Source organism: Chiloscyllium plagiosum, unplaced genomic scaffold (assembly GCF_037043375.1).
Source record: "Chiloscyllium plagiosum isolate Xiang-an unplaced genomic scaffold, Cpla_swu_hap1 HiC_scaffold_42, whole genome shotgun sequence".
Lineage (NCBI taxonomy): Eukaryota > Metazoa > Chordata > Chondrichthyes > Orectolobiformes > Hemiscylliidae > Chiloscyllium > Chiloscyllium plagiosum.
In genome coordinates this window covers 23,142,340-23,158,533 of record NW_028270180.1, presented here as the reverse complement: position 1 = coordinate 23,158,533, position 16,194 = coordinate 23,142,340, and the positions used below count along the sequence as shown (strand labels likewise).

Below are 16,194 nucleotides of genomic sequence, written 5' to 3'. Positions count from 1 at the left end.
TGAGGGGCCCTATTCCTTCCTAGTTTTGTCTTTAATGTATTTGTAAAAACCCTTTGAATTTGCTTTAACTCTAATTGCCAAAGCTATGTCATGTCACCTTTTTGCCCTATGATTTCCCACTTAAGTATGGTCCTACTGCCTTTATACTCTACGGATTCATTTCATCTATTTTGTCTATATCAGACATATGCTTCCTTCTTATTCTTAACCAAACCCTCAATTTCATCAGTCATCCAGCATTACCTACACGTACCACCCTTTCCTTTCACCCTAACAGGATTATACTATCTCTAGACTCTTCGTTATCTCAGTTCTGAAGGCTTCCCATTTTCCAGCTGTCCCTTTACCTGCCCCCCACAGCCCCCCCCCCCCCCCCCCGGTCAACTTTTGAACATTCTTGCCTAATATTGTCAAAATTGGCCTTTCTCCAATTTAGAACTGGTCTATCCTTTTCCATCACTATTTTAAAACTAATAGAATTATGGTCGCTGGCCCCAAAGTGTTCCCCCACTGACACCTCAGTCACCTGCCCTACCTTATTTCCCAAGAGTAGGTCACACTATGCACCTACTCTAGTCGGTACATCCACATACTGAATCAGAAAACTTTCTTGTAAACACTTAAATTCCTCTCCATCTAAACCCTTAACACTATGGCAGTCCCAATCTATGTTTGGTAAATTAAAATTCCCTACCATAACCACCCCATTATTCCTACAGATAGCTGAGATCTCCTTACAAATTTGTTTCTCAATTTCCCACTGACTATTGGGGGTCTATAATAAAATCCCAATAAGGTGATCAGCCCTTTCTTTTTTCTCAGTTCCACCTAAATAATTTCCCTGAATGTATTTCCGGGAATATCCTCCTTCAGTACAGTTGTTACGCTATCCCTTATCAAAAACACCACTCCCCTTCCTTTCTTCCCTCCCTTACTGTCCTTCCTGTCTATTTGCATCCTGGAACATTAAACTGCCAGTCCTGTCCATCTCTGAGCTATGTTTCTGTAATTGCTATGATATCCCAGTCCCATGTTCCTAACCATGCCCTGAGTTCATCGGACTTCCCTGTTAGGCCTCTTGCATTGAAACAAATGCAGCTTAGTTTATCAGTCCTATCTCGTTCTCCCTTCAGAATCTCATCCTTTTGCCTTATGTCATAGATTCCAATGTGTACAATATCCTACTGCTGGGCCCTCTCCCCCTTTGAGAACATTCTGCACCCATTCTGAAACATCTTTCATCCTGGCACCAGGGAGGTAACGCACCATTCTGATTTTTAGCTGCTGGCCACAGAAACGTCTGTGTGTGCCTTGGACTAGAGAGTCCCCTAACACAATTGATCTCTTGGATCCTGACATACCCCTCATTGCATTAAAGCCAGTCTCAAAACCAGGAACATGGCTGTTTGTGCAACATTCTCCTGAGAATCCATCACTCCCTACATTTTCCAAAACAGCATACTTGTTTGAAATGGGGATAGCCACAGAAGACTCCTGCACTACCTGCCTACCTCTCTTACCTTTCCTGGAGTTAACCCATCTTTGTGACATAATCTGCAACTTTTCTCCTTTCCTGTAACTGCCATCCATCACACTCCCTTGCTCTTGTAAATTCCTCACTGCCTCGAACTGTCGCTCTAACCAATCCATTCGATCAGATAGGATTTGCAACCAATGGCACTTATTGCACATATTATCCGCAGTTACATGTAAACTCTCTCTAAACTCCCATATCCGACAAGAATACTAACAGCCATTTTTGCTTCTTCCAATCTGCAGACCCAGAAAATAGCACAGTCTTATTCCTCTACAAAACACTGCTCCAGGCTAACTTAACACTTATAACTTATATTTTTAAGTTTAATCAAGAGACATATCTTAATAAAGTTTGTGAGAAGATTTGTAGCTCGGGTGCTCGTTGCTGTGGTTCTGTTCGCCGAGCTGGAAGTTTTTGTTGCAAACGTTTCGTCCCCTGTCTAAGTGACATCCTCAGTGCTTCCGGTTGTCAGTTTCAGCTATCTGCTGTAGTGGCCGGTATATTGGGTCCAGGTCTATGTGTTTGTTGATGGACTCATCCACAAACTCCATCAACAGTTTGTTTTGCAACAAAAACTTCCAGCTCGGCGAACAGAACCATAGCATATCTTAATAAAACTTATAATCAAGAAAGAACCCACTCTACTGACTATTGTAGATTTACAGCAAGGCTATCCTTAAAACTACTTACTTATCTGTTTCTGTGCTGTGATCTCTCCCAAACAGGTTCCTCCAAGATCAGTTGTGAATTCCACTGTTTTTTAAATTTCCCAGACACACTCCAACGTCCAGCAATACACAAATTCAACAGCAAAGGCAGTTACTACGCAGGTTCACTGCTGTGTCGGGAGCAATGTGGGTTTTTTTCTCTCTCTCCTGCACAGACCACGTGCTGCCTTTGTTTGCTCCTCCCCCCTTTAAAAAAGTTCTGTTTTTTGACATTTTTTCTCCGAGTTTCCAAAACAATGCAATAGCATATAAAACAGTAATTGCTGCTCCTGGAATTCGAGGAAATCACCTCCATCACCTAAAATACCTCAAAACAGGAGCAGCCTGTTACAGCCAGAAATTTTTCCCGTCCTCCATCTTGGATTACCCAGAATCCTTGACTTACCCAGAATCCTCCACACATTAGAGTCTACTTCCCAGCCCAGCAGTTTTCCCCTTTCGTGGCATTTTTTTACGAACCGATCCTGATGGGTGCAAGATAAAAAGCCTTGACAAAACGTGTTTTTTTTTTCAAAAATACTCACCCAAATCCACTAATAAATCGCAATAGTAGGAATTGCCAATAATTTGATGCTAGGCTAGACACTGCGCCAAAGATGCCATTCACTGCCAATGACAAAACAAGAATTCGTTGACGGCCTTTCAGGTCTGCGAGAACTCCCCACATGTATCCCCCAACCATCATACCTGCACAAAACAGGAAGAAAGAATACCATTTGCAAGATTAGATTTAACACATTTTTTACGGGTGAATAGACCAACCAAAAATTAATCTGCATTCATACCAGATCTCAAGTCATCCTAAAGTGCTTCACCTCTAGTGAATTAACCTTTGAAGCATAATTCAGCAACCACTTCACATTCAACAAATTTCCACAAACAGCAAAGTGTCAAATGACCCTTAATTTGTCCCTTTTTCGCCTCTGGTACTAATTGAAAGAGAATTTTAAGCTGAAGGTCATGCAAACCTCATAACCTGTCAAGCTTTTCCAAATTGTGCTACAAGACGTTTGACACCCATCACTTTTAAAATCTTGTTTGAAATACTGTATAGCACCTTCAATTATGTGGCATTTCTTCACTGCAGTTAGCTTGATTTATACTTTTGAGATCTGGAGGGGAAGGTGAATTCATATTCAAAACTCATTAAGTATATGTCATGTACTCACACGTCAACTTTGTTATTAACCTAGGCGCATTCAAGATTTGAATGCTAAGTGGCTGCTAAACTGGTTCTTGGATGGAAAAGGAATATAGTGGAACCTCGAATGTCCGAATTTCCGATTATCCGAAAGGGATCTCAAGGTCGCAAAAGAAACAATACGTCGGATAATCAAGTTTCCTCTGCATTGTGGGCAAAGCGGGTCAGAGACCTTCTTCTGCCTGGAGCTGCTTCTGTGTTACCATATTTAAAGCTGGAAGTTAGTCAAACACTTCATCTACAAAAAAAAGTCAGAAGTCACATAACACCAGGTTATAGTCCAATAGATTTATTTGAAATCACAAGCTTTCTGAGCTCTGCTCCTTCGTCAAGTAAAACTATAACCTGGTGTCGTGTGGCTTCTGACGGGGGGGAAGAGGTGGGGGGGAATGGGGGGGGGTGAAGGGGGGGGAAGGGGGGGGTGAAGGGGGGGAAGAGGGGGGAGGGCAGGGAGAGCTGGGGAGAAGCAATGAGTACAACAGGTGAATGGGGGGTGGGGATGGAGGTGATAGGTCAGAGAGGAGGGTGGGGCAAGATAGCAAAGAGTACAGTAGGTGAATGGGGGTGGGGATGGAGGTGATAGGTCAGAGAAGAGCGTGGGGAAAGATAGCAAAGAGTACAATAGATGAATGGGGGTGGGGATGGAGGTGATAGGTCAGAGGGGAGGGTGGAGCGGATAGGTGGAAAGGAAGATTGGCCGGTAGGACAGGTCATGAGGACAGTGCTGAGCTGGAAGGTTGGAACTAGGGTTAAGGTGGGGGGAGGGGAAAAGAGGAAACTGGTGAAGTCCACATTGATGCCATTGGGTTGAAGCGTTCTGAGGCGGAAGAAGAGGCGTTCTTCCTCCAGGCGTCGGGTGGTAGGGAGCAGCGGTGGAGGCAGCCCAGGACCTGCATGTCCTTGGCAGAGTGAGAGGGAGAGTTGAAATGTTGGGCCACAGGGCGGTGGGGTTGATTGGGGCGGGTGTCCCGGAGATGTTCCCTGAAGCGCTCTGCTAGGAGGCATCCAGTCTCCCCAATGTAGAGGAGACCACATCGGGAACAACGGATACAATAAATGACATTGGTGAATGTGCAGGTGAAGGAGGTTGCATGATTCAGAACCACCACTGACCAGCTAAAGGTGACACAATGAGTTGTAACGGCACAGAAAAATGGTTCCCCATTCAGTCCTGAGATTAGCATCTCTAGGGCCCCTGCAGTCACCAGTTGGGACCTCAAGCAGGCATCAGCTGTTGACACAGGGGATACTCATTAGAGGCAGTGAAAGACATACCTAGGAATATACTTGCTGTAAGCCAACCCATATCTGCTGTGCTAAGGTAAAGATCACAGCGGGCAGTGGGAAGCAGGAAAGACACACACAGAATTTCAACGGCATCACTGGCATTTGCCCACCCGCAGATAACCAAGAGAGCTATGTGGAAAGTGCCAAAACCTGAAAAAAACGCAAAGAATAAAATTAATTGTGCTAATAGCAATAAAGTGCAAACCACATGGAAAACAAAATACTGCAATGCCTAAGAATAATTATCTCAAGCTCTCAGAGTTCAGGTGTCTACATTACAACTTGACCTGAAGAGTTTCTGAGCAACATACTCACAACATTATCAGCGCCAGAGACCCGGGTTCAATTCCCGCCTCAGGCGACTCTGTGTGGAGTTTGCACATTCTCCCCGTGTCTGCATGGCTTTCCTCCGACAATCCAAAAGTGTGCAGGTTAGGTGAATTGGCCATGCTAAATTGCCCGTAGGGGAAGGGGTCTAGGTGGGTTGCGCTTCGACGGGTCGGTGTGGATTTGTTGGGCCGAAGGGCCTGTTTCCACACTGTAAGTAATCTAATCTAAACATTATCATGTGACTGCACTTGTGGTCAAGAGTCTAACTAGTGGAGTTCCTGTAATACCCATGTTAGAGTGTTACAGCAGTTAAGCTGAAAATAAAACTAATCAATCCAACAAACATTGTCTTCATTCCAGCATTATCTCAGGTTAATGTTGCGCTAGGAATGCAGCACTTCTTGCAGTGCAAACTTCCTAGTATTGAACTGCAAGCGTCAGTACCTGAGTCTCTGGACGGGGACTCAAGCCCACAACTTTCTAGAAAGAGAGAGAGTGCTATCCACTGAGCTACAGCTGATGCTATAATACACAACCATCCCACAGAGTAAGAACCTCTTTTCAGTCAGAGTACAAAACGGAACTCAAGATTCACAGTGAAAGACAGTGAACATAAAGAATGTTACAATCAAATCAATAATTATTTAATAATCACAAAAAACACACAAATACAGAAAACAACACCTGTTTCTTCAACAGCTTCTTCAAATGTCAGTGCGATTTCGTAACTATCTCTTCCAGATTTCCTTCGTTCAAAAACAGCCTCCCCTGCAAGAGAAGTTGACATTTTGGTAGCAGACTGATTAGCGTGAAGCAGCTCTACACAGAGCAGCAACAAATTTAAGGAGAGCTGTCGGAATCCTCAACTGACTGGAAATTCACTGAACGTCAAAACTGTCACCACCCACAATTATTCAGATTGCAACAGAAAACCTAAATTACCATAAAGTTTCTAGTTAACCAGAAGGCAAGAGAAAATATACTAGCTAGGTTCATCTAACAAAGGAACTGCAAGCAAAATAAGCAGCTTTCAAAATAACATAAAAATAAGATTCTAATTTATTTCAAAGTTAGATTTCCAGTCCACTGACAGAGGTATCAAGTGTTGGAAAGAGGATGGTAAAGATTACCTGAATTATATCAGCATAAAGCATTTGTTATGCAAGTAACCAGTAGCAAGTGACAGTGTACAACAGAACACAAAGTGGCTCTACCCGGGAGCAGCAATACTAACGCAATTGCAATGTCATAGACCACAGAGGAGGTGGGAAGTGGGAGAGTGGAGAGTGGAAGGGTATCACATAATTTGGGGCCTCAACAAATGAAGATTTGAAAACAAGGATGGCAATTTTAAAATTAAGAAATTGCTTGATTGGGAGCTGACTTCAGCGAGCGATCACAGTTAGTGAGAAGGGCTACAGTGCTCGGTGCAAGCTAGGGCATGGGCAGAGTTTTGGATGACCTTAAGTTTAAGGATGGCAGAATGTGGGAGGTTGGCACTGGAATAATCAAGTCGAGAGTGAATGAAAGCCTAAATAAGAGTTCCATCAGCATTTGAGCTGAGACAGGAGTAAAGCTGGATGCTGCTGCCCAAGGGGATCATATTTAATGCTAAGGTTGCAAACATCAGGGCTTAAACTCAGATTACTGCCAGGAAGAGAAATAGACTTGGGAGATAGTGAAGAGTGTTTGGAGAGGAGATCAAGAACAATACCATCCCCATATTTAACTGGAGGAAATTTCTGTTCATTCAGTACTGGATTTCAGACAAGCAATCTATTTAGCAACAGTGGAGTCAAGAGGTGGTGGCAATGTGGTGTCATCAGCAAATATAAAAACTAACACTGTGTCTTCAGATGATACTATTAAGGGGCAGCACGTATCTGAAAATAAGATAAGGACAAGGAAAGACACTTGGGAAGGGCACCATAGAGTCACAGAGTACAGCATGGAAACAGATTCTTCGGTCCAACTCGTCCATGCTGACCAGATATCCTAATTTAGTCCCATTTGCCAGCACCTGGCCCATATCCCTCTATATCCTTACTATTCATATACCCATCCAGATGCCTTTTAAATGCTGCAATCGTACCAGCCTCCACCACGTCCTCTGGCAGCTCTTTCCATTCACATACCACCCTCTGCATGAAAAAGTTGCCCCTTAGATCCTCAGCGCCAGCAGGATACGCAAATTCTTGCAAGCCGCACAGGGAATAAATATAATAGTTAAAAAAGACTTGAATTTATAAATAGATGAATATGAGGAGAAAGTGAGGTCTGCAGATGCTGGAGATCAGAGCTGGAAATGTGTTGCTGGAAAAGCGCAGCAGGTCAGGCAGCATCCAGGGAACAGGAGAATCGACGTTTCGGGCTTATGCCCGAAACGTCGATTCTCCTGTTCCCTGGATGCTGCCTGACCTGCTGCGCTTTTCCAGCAACACATTTCCAGCTAAATAGATGAATAGCAAAATAAGAAAATAAAGAGTTCATGTCGAGATTTTCAAATCAAATAGTGAAGGTGGCATTTGGTATGCTTTCCCCCATTGGTCAGAGTATTGAGCACAGGAGTTGGGAGGTCATATTGTGGCTGTACAGGACATTGGTCAGGCCACTTTTGGAATATTGTATGCAATTCTGGTCTCCTTCCTATTGGAAGGGTGTGGTGAGGGTTCAGCAAAGATTTACAAGCATGTAGCCAGGGTTGGAAGATTTGAACTATAGAGAGAGGCTGAATAGGCTGGGGCTGTTTTCCCCGCAGCGGAGGCTAAGGAATGATCTTATAGAGGTTTATAAAATGATGAAGGTCATGGATAGGATAAATAGACAAATTCTTTTCTCTGGGTGGAACAATTACAGCATTTAAAAGGCATCTGGATGGGTATATGAATAGGAAGGGTTTAGAGGGATATGGGCCAAATGCTGGCAAATGGGACTAGATTAAGTTAGGATATCTGGTCAGCATGGATGAGTTGGACTAAAGGGTCTGTTTCCGTGCTGTACATCTCTTTGACTCAATGACTAGTCAGGTCTGAATGGGATTTGTGGGCAATTCTTAGCAACATACTTCCATTAAGATGTAAAGGCCTTAGAAAGGGTTCAGATGGTACTTATGAATATGTTGCCAAGAATGAGAGATTTCTACTATGTGAGATGAAGGGAAAGACTGATCTCCGAGGAAGACAGAAAGTTAAGAGGTGACCCAATGAAATAGTACTTCTCAAACTGTTTCCTAGTCTGACCCCTTTTCAGGGTTTGAAAATTATTGTGGCCTCTCAGTCAGAACTAAGAAGGGGTGGGAATGCTGAGAGAGCAAAGATTGGAGTATTGGTACTCATTATAACTCAATTGGAGCCTAAAGTAGCCATTGCTGGCTCAAATCTGGCAACCCCAAAATATCAAAATGATGAGAGGATTTAATGGATTAAAGACAAAAGAATATTCCCTCTATAACCTGAGGTTATAGTTTCAAAACTACTGCAAAGAACTAGAGTTAGTATGAGGGGAGTTTTCTTCATTCAGATAGTTGTTAGGATTTGTAACACTGTACCTGAAGAGATGGTGGACTCCATAAATGTTTTGAGAGAGAGTTGAACAGGATTTAGAGGACAAAGAACTTACAGGGTTTCAAACAAAAAGCTGGGATGTGGGATTGAGCACAACTTCTCTTTCAAAGAGCCAGTCAAGATTTGATGGGCTGAATGGTTTCCTTGTGTATTGCAGGACTGCACGATTCTTTACGTATCACGGGACAGGGTTTATGAACTTAATTTGACCAGGGCTAAACTTTGATCCTACCGACAGGTTGGTTGATGAGATTACATTTGATAACACTGCTAACGGCAGCACATGCAAAACCTAATGCCACAACTAATTTCTCTATTCTGAATAAGGGTCACTGGAGCCAAATGTTATCTCTGAACAGCTTCCAGACCTGCTCAATTTTTCCAACAATTTCTGTTTTTGTTTCTAATTTTGCCTATATTCAGTACCTTCCAATCTGGGCCCTGTATCCCTGGAAGGATTGCGAGTCCCGTGTGCTGCATTGCCTTGCTGGTGCCAGCAAAAGGACATCAGAAAGAGGGTGCAACTCCTTTCTTTCTAATTTATTCATAAGATGTGGCTGCTGTTGGCTAGGTTAGCTAGGTCAAAGGATGTTAAGAGCTGAAAATGTGTTGCTGGAAAAGCGCAGCAGAGCAGGCAGCATCCAGGGAACAGGAGAATCGACGTTTCGGGCATAAGCCCTTCTTCAGGAATGAGGAAAGTTTGTCCAGCAGGCTAAGATAAAAGGTAGGGAGGAGGGACTTGAGGGAGGGGCGTCAGAAATGTGATAGGTGGAAAGAGGTCAAGGTGAGGGTGATAGGTCAGACTGGGGTGGGGGCGGAGAGGTCGGGAAGAAGATTGCAGGTTAGGAAGGCGGTGCTGAATTCGATGGATTTGACTGAAACAAGGTGGGGGGAGGGGAAATGAGGAAACTGGTGAAATCCGAGTTCATCCCTTGTGGTTGGAGGGTTCCTAGGCAGAAGATGAGGCGCTCTTCCTCCAACCGTCGTTTTGTTGTGGTCTGGCGATGGAGGAGTCCAAAGACCTGCATATCCTTGGTGGAGTGGGAGGGGGAATTGAAATGTTGAGCCACAGGGTGGTTGGGTTGGTTGGTCCGGGTGTCCCAGAGGTGTTCTCTGAAACGCTCCGCAAGTAGCCGGCCTGTCTCCCCAATATAGAGGAGGCCACATCGGGTGCAGAGGATGCAATAGATGATGTGTGTGGAGGTGCAGGTGAATCTGTGGCGGATATGGAAGTTTCCTTTGGGGCCTTGGAGGGAGGTGAGGGGGGAGGTGTGGGCGCAAGTCTTGCACCTCCTAATTCGATGGATTTGACTGAGACAAGGTGGGGGGAGGGGAAATGAGGAAACTGGTGAAATCCGAGATCAGCACCGCCTTCCTAACCTGCAATCTTCTTCCCGACCTCTCCGCCCCCACCCCATTCTGACCTATCACCCTCACCTTGACCTCTTTCCACCTATCACATTTCCGACGCCCCTCCCCCAAGTCCCTCCTCCCTACCTTTTATCTTAAAGGTAAAAACAATGACTGCAGATGCTGGAAACCAGATTCTGGATTAGTGGTGCTGGAAGAGCACAGCAATTCAGGCAGCATCCGAGGACAGGCAAAATCGACATTTCGGGCAAAAGCCCTTCATCAGGAATAAAGGCAGAGAGCCTGAAGCATGGAGAGATAAGCTAGAGGAGGGTGGGGGTGGGGAGAGAGTAGCATAGAGTACAATAGGTAGGTGGGGAAGGAGATGAAGGTGATAGGTCAGGGAAGAGAGGGTGGAGTGGATAGGTGGAAAAGGAGCTGGGCAGGTCGGACAAGTCCGGACAGGTCGAGTTACTGGAGGTTAGAAACTAGGATGAGGTGGGGGAAGGGGAAATGAGGAAACTGTTGAAATCCACATTGATGCCCCGGGGTTGAAGTGTTCCGAGGTGGAAGATGAGGCGTTCTTCCTCCAGGCGTCTGGTGGTGAGGGAGCGGCGGTGGAGGAGGCCCAGCACCTCCATATCCTCGGCAGAGTGGGAGGGGGAGTTGAAATGTTGAGCCACTGGGCGATTTGGTTGATTGATGCGGGTGTCCCGGAGATGTTCCCTAAAGCGCTCTGCTAGGAGGCGTCCAGTCTCCCCAATGTAGAGGAGACCGCATCGGGAGCAACGGATACAATAGATGATATTAGTGGATGTGCAGGTAAAACTTTGATGGATGTGGAAGGCTCCTTTAGGGCCTTGGATGGAGGTGAGGGAGGAGGTGTGGGCACAGGTTTTACAGTTCCTGCGGTGGCAGGGGAAAGTGCCAGGATGGGAGGGTGGGTCGTAGGGGGGGCGTGGACCTGACCAGGTAGTCACGGAGGGAACGGTCTTTGCGGAAGGCAGAGAGGGGTGGGGAGGGAAATATATCCCTGGTGGTGGGGTCTGTTTGGAGGTGGCGGAAATGTCGGCGGATGATTTGGTTTATGCGAAGGTTGGTAGGGTGGAAGGTGAGCACCAGGGGCGTTCTGTCCTTGTTGCGGTTGGAGGGGTTGGGTCTGAGGGCGGAGGTGCGGAATGTGGATGAGATGCGTTGGAGGGCATCTTTAACCACGTGGGAAGGGAAATTGCGGTCTCTAAAGAAGGAGGCCATCTGGTGTGTTCTATGGTGGAACCGCTCCTCCTGGGAGCAGATACGGCGGAGGCGGAGGAATTGGGAATACGGGATGGCATTTTTGCAAGAGGTAGGGTGGGAAGAGGTGTAATCCAGGTAGCTGTGGGAATCGGTGGGTTTGTAGAAAATGTCAGTGTCAAGTCGGTCGTCACTGATGGAGATGGAGAGGTCCAGGAAGGGGAGGGAGGTGTCAGAGATGGTCCAGGTAAATTTAAGGTCAGGGTGGAATGTGTTGGTGAAGTTGATGAATTGCTCAACCTCCTCGCGGGAGCACGAGGTGGCGCCAATGCAGTCACCAATGTAGCGGAGGAAGAGGTGGGGAGTGGTGCCGGTGTAATTACGGAAGATCAACTGCTCTACGTAGCCAACAAAGAGACAGGCATAGCTGGGGCCCATACGTGTGCCCATGGCTACCCCTTTGGTCTGGAGGAAGTGGGAGGATTCAAAGGAGAAATTGTGAAGGGTGAGGACCAGTTCGGCCAAACGAATGAGTGTGTCGGTGGAGGGGTACTGTTGGGAACGTCTGGAGAGGAAAAAACGGAGGGCTTGGAGGCCCTGGTCATGGCGGTCATCCTACCTTTTATCTTAGCCTGCTGGACAAACTTTCCTCATTCCTGAAGAAGGGCTTATGCCCGAAATGTCGATTCTCCTGTTCCCTGGATGCTGCCTGACCTGCTGCGCTTTTCCAGCAACACATTTTCAGCTCTGATCTCCAGCATCTGCAGACCTCACTTTCTCCTCAAAGGATGTTAAGAGTCAACCACATTACCAGGAGTCTGGAGTTTCATAAAGGAGGAGAAAGTGAGGACTGCAGATGCTGGAGATCAGAGCTTAAAAATGTGTTGCTGGAAAAGCGCAGCAGGTCAGGCAGCATCAAAGGAGAAGGAGAATCGACGTTTCGGGTAAAAGCCCTTCTTCAGAAAGGGCTTCCTGAAGAAGGTCTTATGCCCGAAACGTCGATTCTCCTTCTCCTTTGATGCTGCCTGACCTGCTGCGCTTTTCCAGCAACACATTTTTAAGCTAGAGTCTCAAAGGTCAGACAAGGCAAGGACAATGGATTTCCTTCTCTGAAGGACATTAGTGAACAGACAGGCTTTTACAACAGTCAATGGTGGTCACATCACCACCACGAGAATAGCTTTTGAATGGATTCATATTTCATCATCTGCTATGGTGGGATTTGAATCCATGACCCGAGAACATTAGCTTGAGGTTCTAGATTACTAGCCCAGTGACATTACCACGATGATACTGGTTCTCATTCTTCAAGAAAGTGGCATTGAGCCAGAGGTTGTGGAACACACTGCCCCAATGACTGAGAGAGCAGGTTTTATGGTCAGCATTTCAGGAGCAAGGGAGAAAGTTAAAAATTACGGTTTCAAAGGCAGTACAGGATAATTTGTGGATTACTCCCACTGCCATGCACTGGCCAGACTAAACAAGGGGTTAATGCATGGAGGAGACAGAGCTTCAGGTTCTTGGAGTATTGGGACCAGTTATATTTGTGCAGCTTTTTAATATTAAAATCGATCAATGTCAATCTGACAGAATTAGGATCCACAGCCACCCCAACATCACGAATCACAGTATCTCGGTCCCTGTGACATAGTGGTAGTGCCTTTTGTCCCTGACAGTTCTCTGCCTGCCTAGTCAGGCAAGCTCGCATTCACTCAGAAGTCACGCAAATCACAAAATACAGAACTTCCTAGTAGCCAAGTGCTTTAACCATTCAATCACTCAATCTAATTAGAAAATGGTGCAGTCAAATGGATGACATTCACTTCAGCAGGAAAAATAGGCAAGTAGACTTTTTCTTTAAAAATGGTGAATGTCTGGAAATTGTTAGCATTCAGAAGGACCTGGGTGTCCTGGTATACAAACCACATAAGTTTAACCAGCAAGTTTAGCAAGCAATTCTCAGCCCCTGACCTGCTCCGAGAACCACAGTATTTATTCAGCTGTTCCAGTTCAATTTCTGGAGAATCGTAATCCCATAGGAAGTGGATAGTAATTCAGTGATGGTAATATCAATGAATATCAAGAGGCAATGGTTTGATCCTCTCTTGTTGGATATGTTCATTGCCTGGCACTTAGTTGGCATGAATATTATTTCCCAATTGTCAGCCAAACCTGGATATTATCCAGGTGTTGTTGTATTTGGGCCATGGACCTTTAGTATCTGAGGAGTCACAACTGGTATTAAATATTGTGCAATGATCAGCAAACATCCCCACTTCTGGTCTTATGATGCAGAGAAGGTCATTGATGAAGCACCAGAAGACAACTGGGCCATTACCCTGAGGAATTCATGAACTGATATCAAGGGATTGAAGTTCAACAACTATCTTCCTCTGTTTAGGGTGTAGGTTTGCTCGCTGAGCTGTAGGTTTGATATCCAGACGTTTCATTACCTGGCTAGGTAACATCATCACTGGCGCCCTCCAAGTGAAGCGAAGCTGTTGTCGTCTGTTTTCTATTTATATCTTTCTCCTGGATGGGGTTCCTGGGGTTTGTGGTGATGTCATTTCCTGTTCATTTTCTGAGGGGTTGATAGATGGCGTTTTATCCACTCACTAAATCTCTTAAAATCTGAGGGACGGGATGTACGTGTATTTGGAAAGGCAAGGACTGATTAGGGATAGTCAGCATGGCTTTGAGAGTGGGAAATCATGTCTCACGAACTTGATTGAGTTTTTTGAAGTAACAAAGATGATTGATGAGGGCAGAGCAGTAGATGTGATCTGTATGGACTTCAGTAAGGCTTTCGACAAGATTCCCCATGGGAGACTGATTAGCAAGGTTAGATCTCACGGAATACAGGGAGAACTAGCCATTTGGATACAGAACTGGCTCAAAGGTAAAAGACAGAGGGTGATGGTGGAGAGTTGTTTTTCAGATTGGAAGCCTGTGACCAGTGGAGTGCCACAAGGATCGGTGCTGGGCCCTCTACTTTTCATCATTTACATAAATGATTTGGATGGGAAAATAAGAGGTACAGTCAATAAGTTTGCAGATGACACCAAAATTGGAGGTGTAGTGGACAGCGAAAAGGGTTACCTCAGATTACAACAGGATCTTGATCGGAGAGGCCAATGGGCTGAGAAGTGGGAGATAGAGTCGAATTCAGATAAATGTGAGGTGATGCATTTTGGGAAAGCAAATCTTAGCAGGTCTGAGGGAATGTTGCTGAACAAAGGGACCTTGGAGTGCAGGTTCATAGCTCCTTGAAAGTGGAGTCGCAGGTAGATAGGATAGTGAAGGTGGCGTTTGGTATGCTTTCCCTTATTGGTCAGAGTAATGAGTACAGGAGTTGGGAGGTCATGTTGCAGCTGTACAGGACATTTGTTAGGCCACTGTTGCAATATTGCGTGCAATTCCGGTCTCCTTCCTATCGGAAATATTTTGTAAAACTTGAAAGGGTTTAGAAAAGATTTACAAGGATGTTGCCGGGGTTGGAGGATTTGAGCTATAAGGAAAGGTTGAATAGGATAGGGCTGTTTTCCCTGGAGTGTCGGAGGCTGCGAGGTGACCTTATAGAGATTTATAAAATCATGAGGGGCATGGATAGGATAAATAGGCAAAGTCTTTTCCCTGGGGTCGGGGAGTCCTGAACTAGAGGGCATAGGTTTAGGGTGAGAGGGGAAAGATATAAGAGAGACCTACAGGGCAACGTTTTCACACAGAGGGTGGTACGTGTATGGAATGAGCTGCCAGAGGATGTGGTGGAGGCTGGTACAATTACAACATTTAAGAGGCATTTGGATGGGTATATGAACAGGAAGGGTTTGGAGGGTTATGGGCCGGGTGCTGGCAGGTGGGACTAGATTGGGTTGGAATATCTGGTCAGCATGGACGGGTTGGACCGAAGGGTCTGTTTCCGTGCTGTCCACCTCTATGACTCGCAACCTGTTTACAGTCTGGGGGACGGGGGGGTATCCATTCTCAATTCACTCCCAATTCTCACCCCCGATGCACCGTAGCACATTGCCTTCTCTGGAGTTCCCTTCCCGGCTTGTGACCACCCCCTCCAAATTGCCGGCCTCACCTTCAACGTCCAAACCCTCCGGCCTCAGAAGCGGCTCCCGATCCCTCAGGGCCATAACGCTCTCGCCGCTCTCCATTGGCCAGCGGGCCCTGCGTCTGACGTCACTGACTACGTAGCAGAGGGGGGGGTCGAGGATCACTCGTTGTCATGGGAACGGAACAGCCCGCCCTTCAACAACAGGAGGTTCGGGTAATATCTAGGAATGGAGAAAAATACCCCAGAATGAAGGAATAAAACCCCAGGAGAGAGGGAGACAACACCACAGGATGGAGGAAAATGCCCCAAGAATGGAGGAATAAAACCCAAGGAGAGAGAAACATACCCCAGGAATGGTGGAAAAAAAACTCAAGGAGAGAGGAAAAATCTCACAATGCAGTAATGCCTCAGGATAGAGTAATACCTCTGCATGGAATAACCGCCCAGGATATGACTCTATGACAGAGTAACGTCTGAGGCTGGAGTGACACCTCAAGATAGAGTAATACCCTAGGATAGAATCTTTTGCACCTGCACTACCATTCACTAAGATCATGGCTGACTTGATTGTGGGCTTCAGTTCTCTTTATCCTTAATATCCATGTTAGTCAAGTGTCTACCCATCTCTGTCTTAAAAATATTCAATGACCCCAACCCTACTGCTCTTTTCATATATAGGCAGTAGGAGTAGGCCATTTGGCCATTCAAGCCTTCTCCACCATTCAATATGATCATGGTTGATCATCCCACTCAATACCCTGTTCTCCTTTTGGCCCCGTACACTTTGATCCCTTTAGCCCTAAGAGCTATATCTGTATTGTTCTTGAAAACATTCTATGTTTTGGCTTCAACCACTTTCTGTGGCAGACAATTCCACAGGCTCACCACTGGGCAAAGAAATT

At 45.8% G+C, this 16,194-nt stretch overlaps 1 protein-coding gene across 3 annotated transcripts in view; it reads right to left on the bottom strand.

Annotated features, from left to right (window-relative positions):
- The window catches only part of sv2 (synaptic vesicle glycoprotein 2), a 71,722-nt gene extending 56,326 nt beyond the window's left edge, over positions 1–15,396 (bottom strand). For 2 of the 3 annotated variants that reach the window (XM_043680551.2, XM_043680552.2), the window contains exons 1-4: positions 15,317–15,396; positions 5,768–5,851; positions 4,742–4,903; positions 2,790–2,952 (exon numbers count right to left, since the gene is read on the bottom strand). In XM_043680551.2, the coding sequence (XP_043536486.2) occupies positions 2,790–2,952; positions 4,742–4,903; positions 5,768–5,851; positions 15,317–15,392 (485 nt within the window). In that variant the 5' untranslated portion in view covers positions 15,393–15,396. Of the gene's footprint in view, positions 1–2,789; positions 2,953–4,741; positions 4,904–5,767; positions 5,852–13,682; positions 15,233–15,316 lie in introns of those variants that run through there. The other variant, XM_087981947.1, reaches the window with a different exon arrangement.
- Between the last annotated feature and the right edge of the window lie 798 nt (positions 15,397–16,194).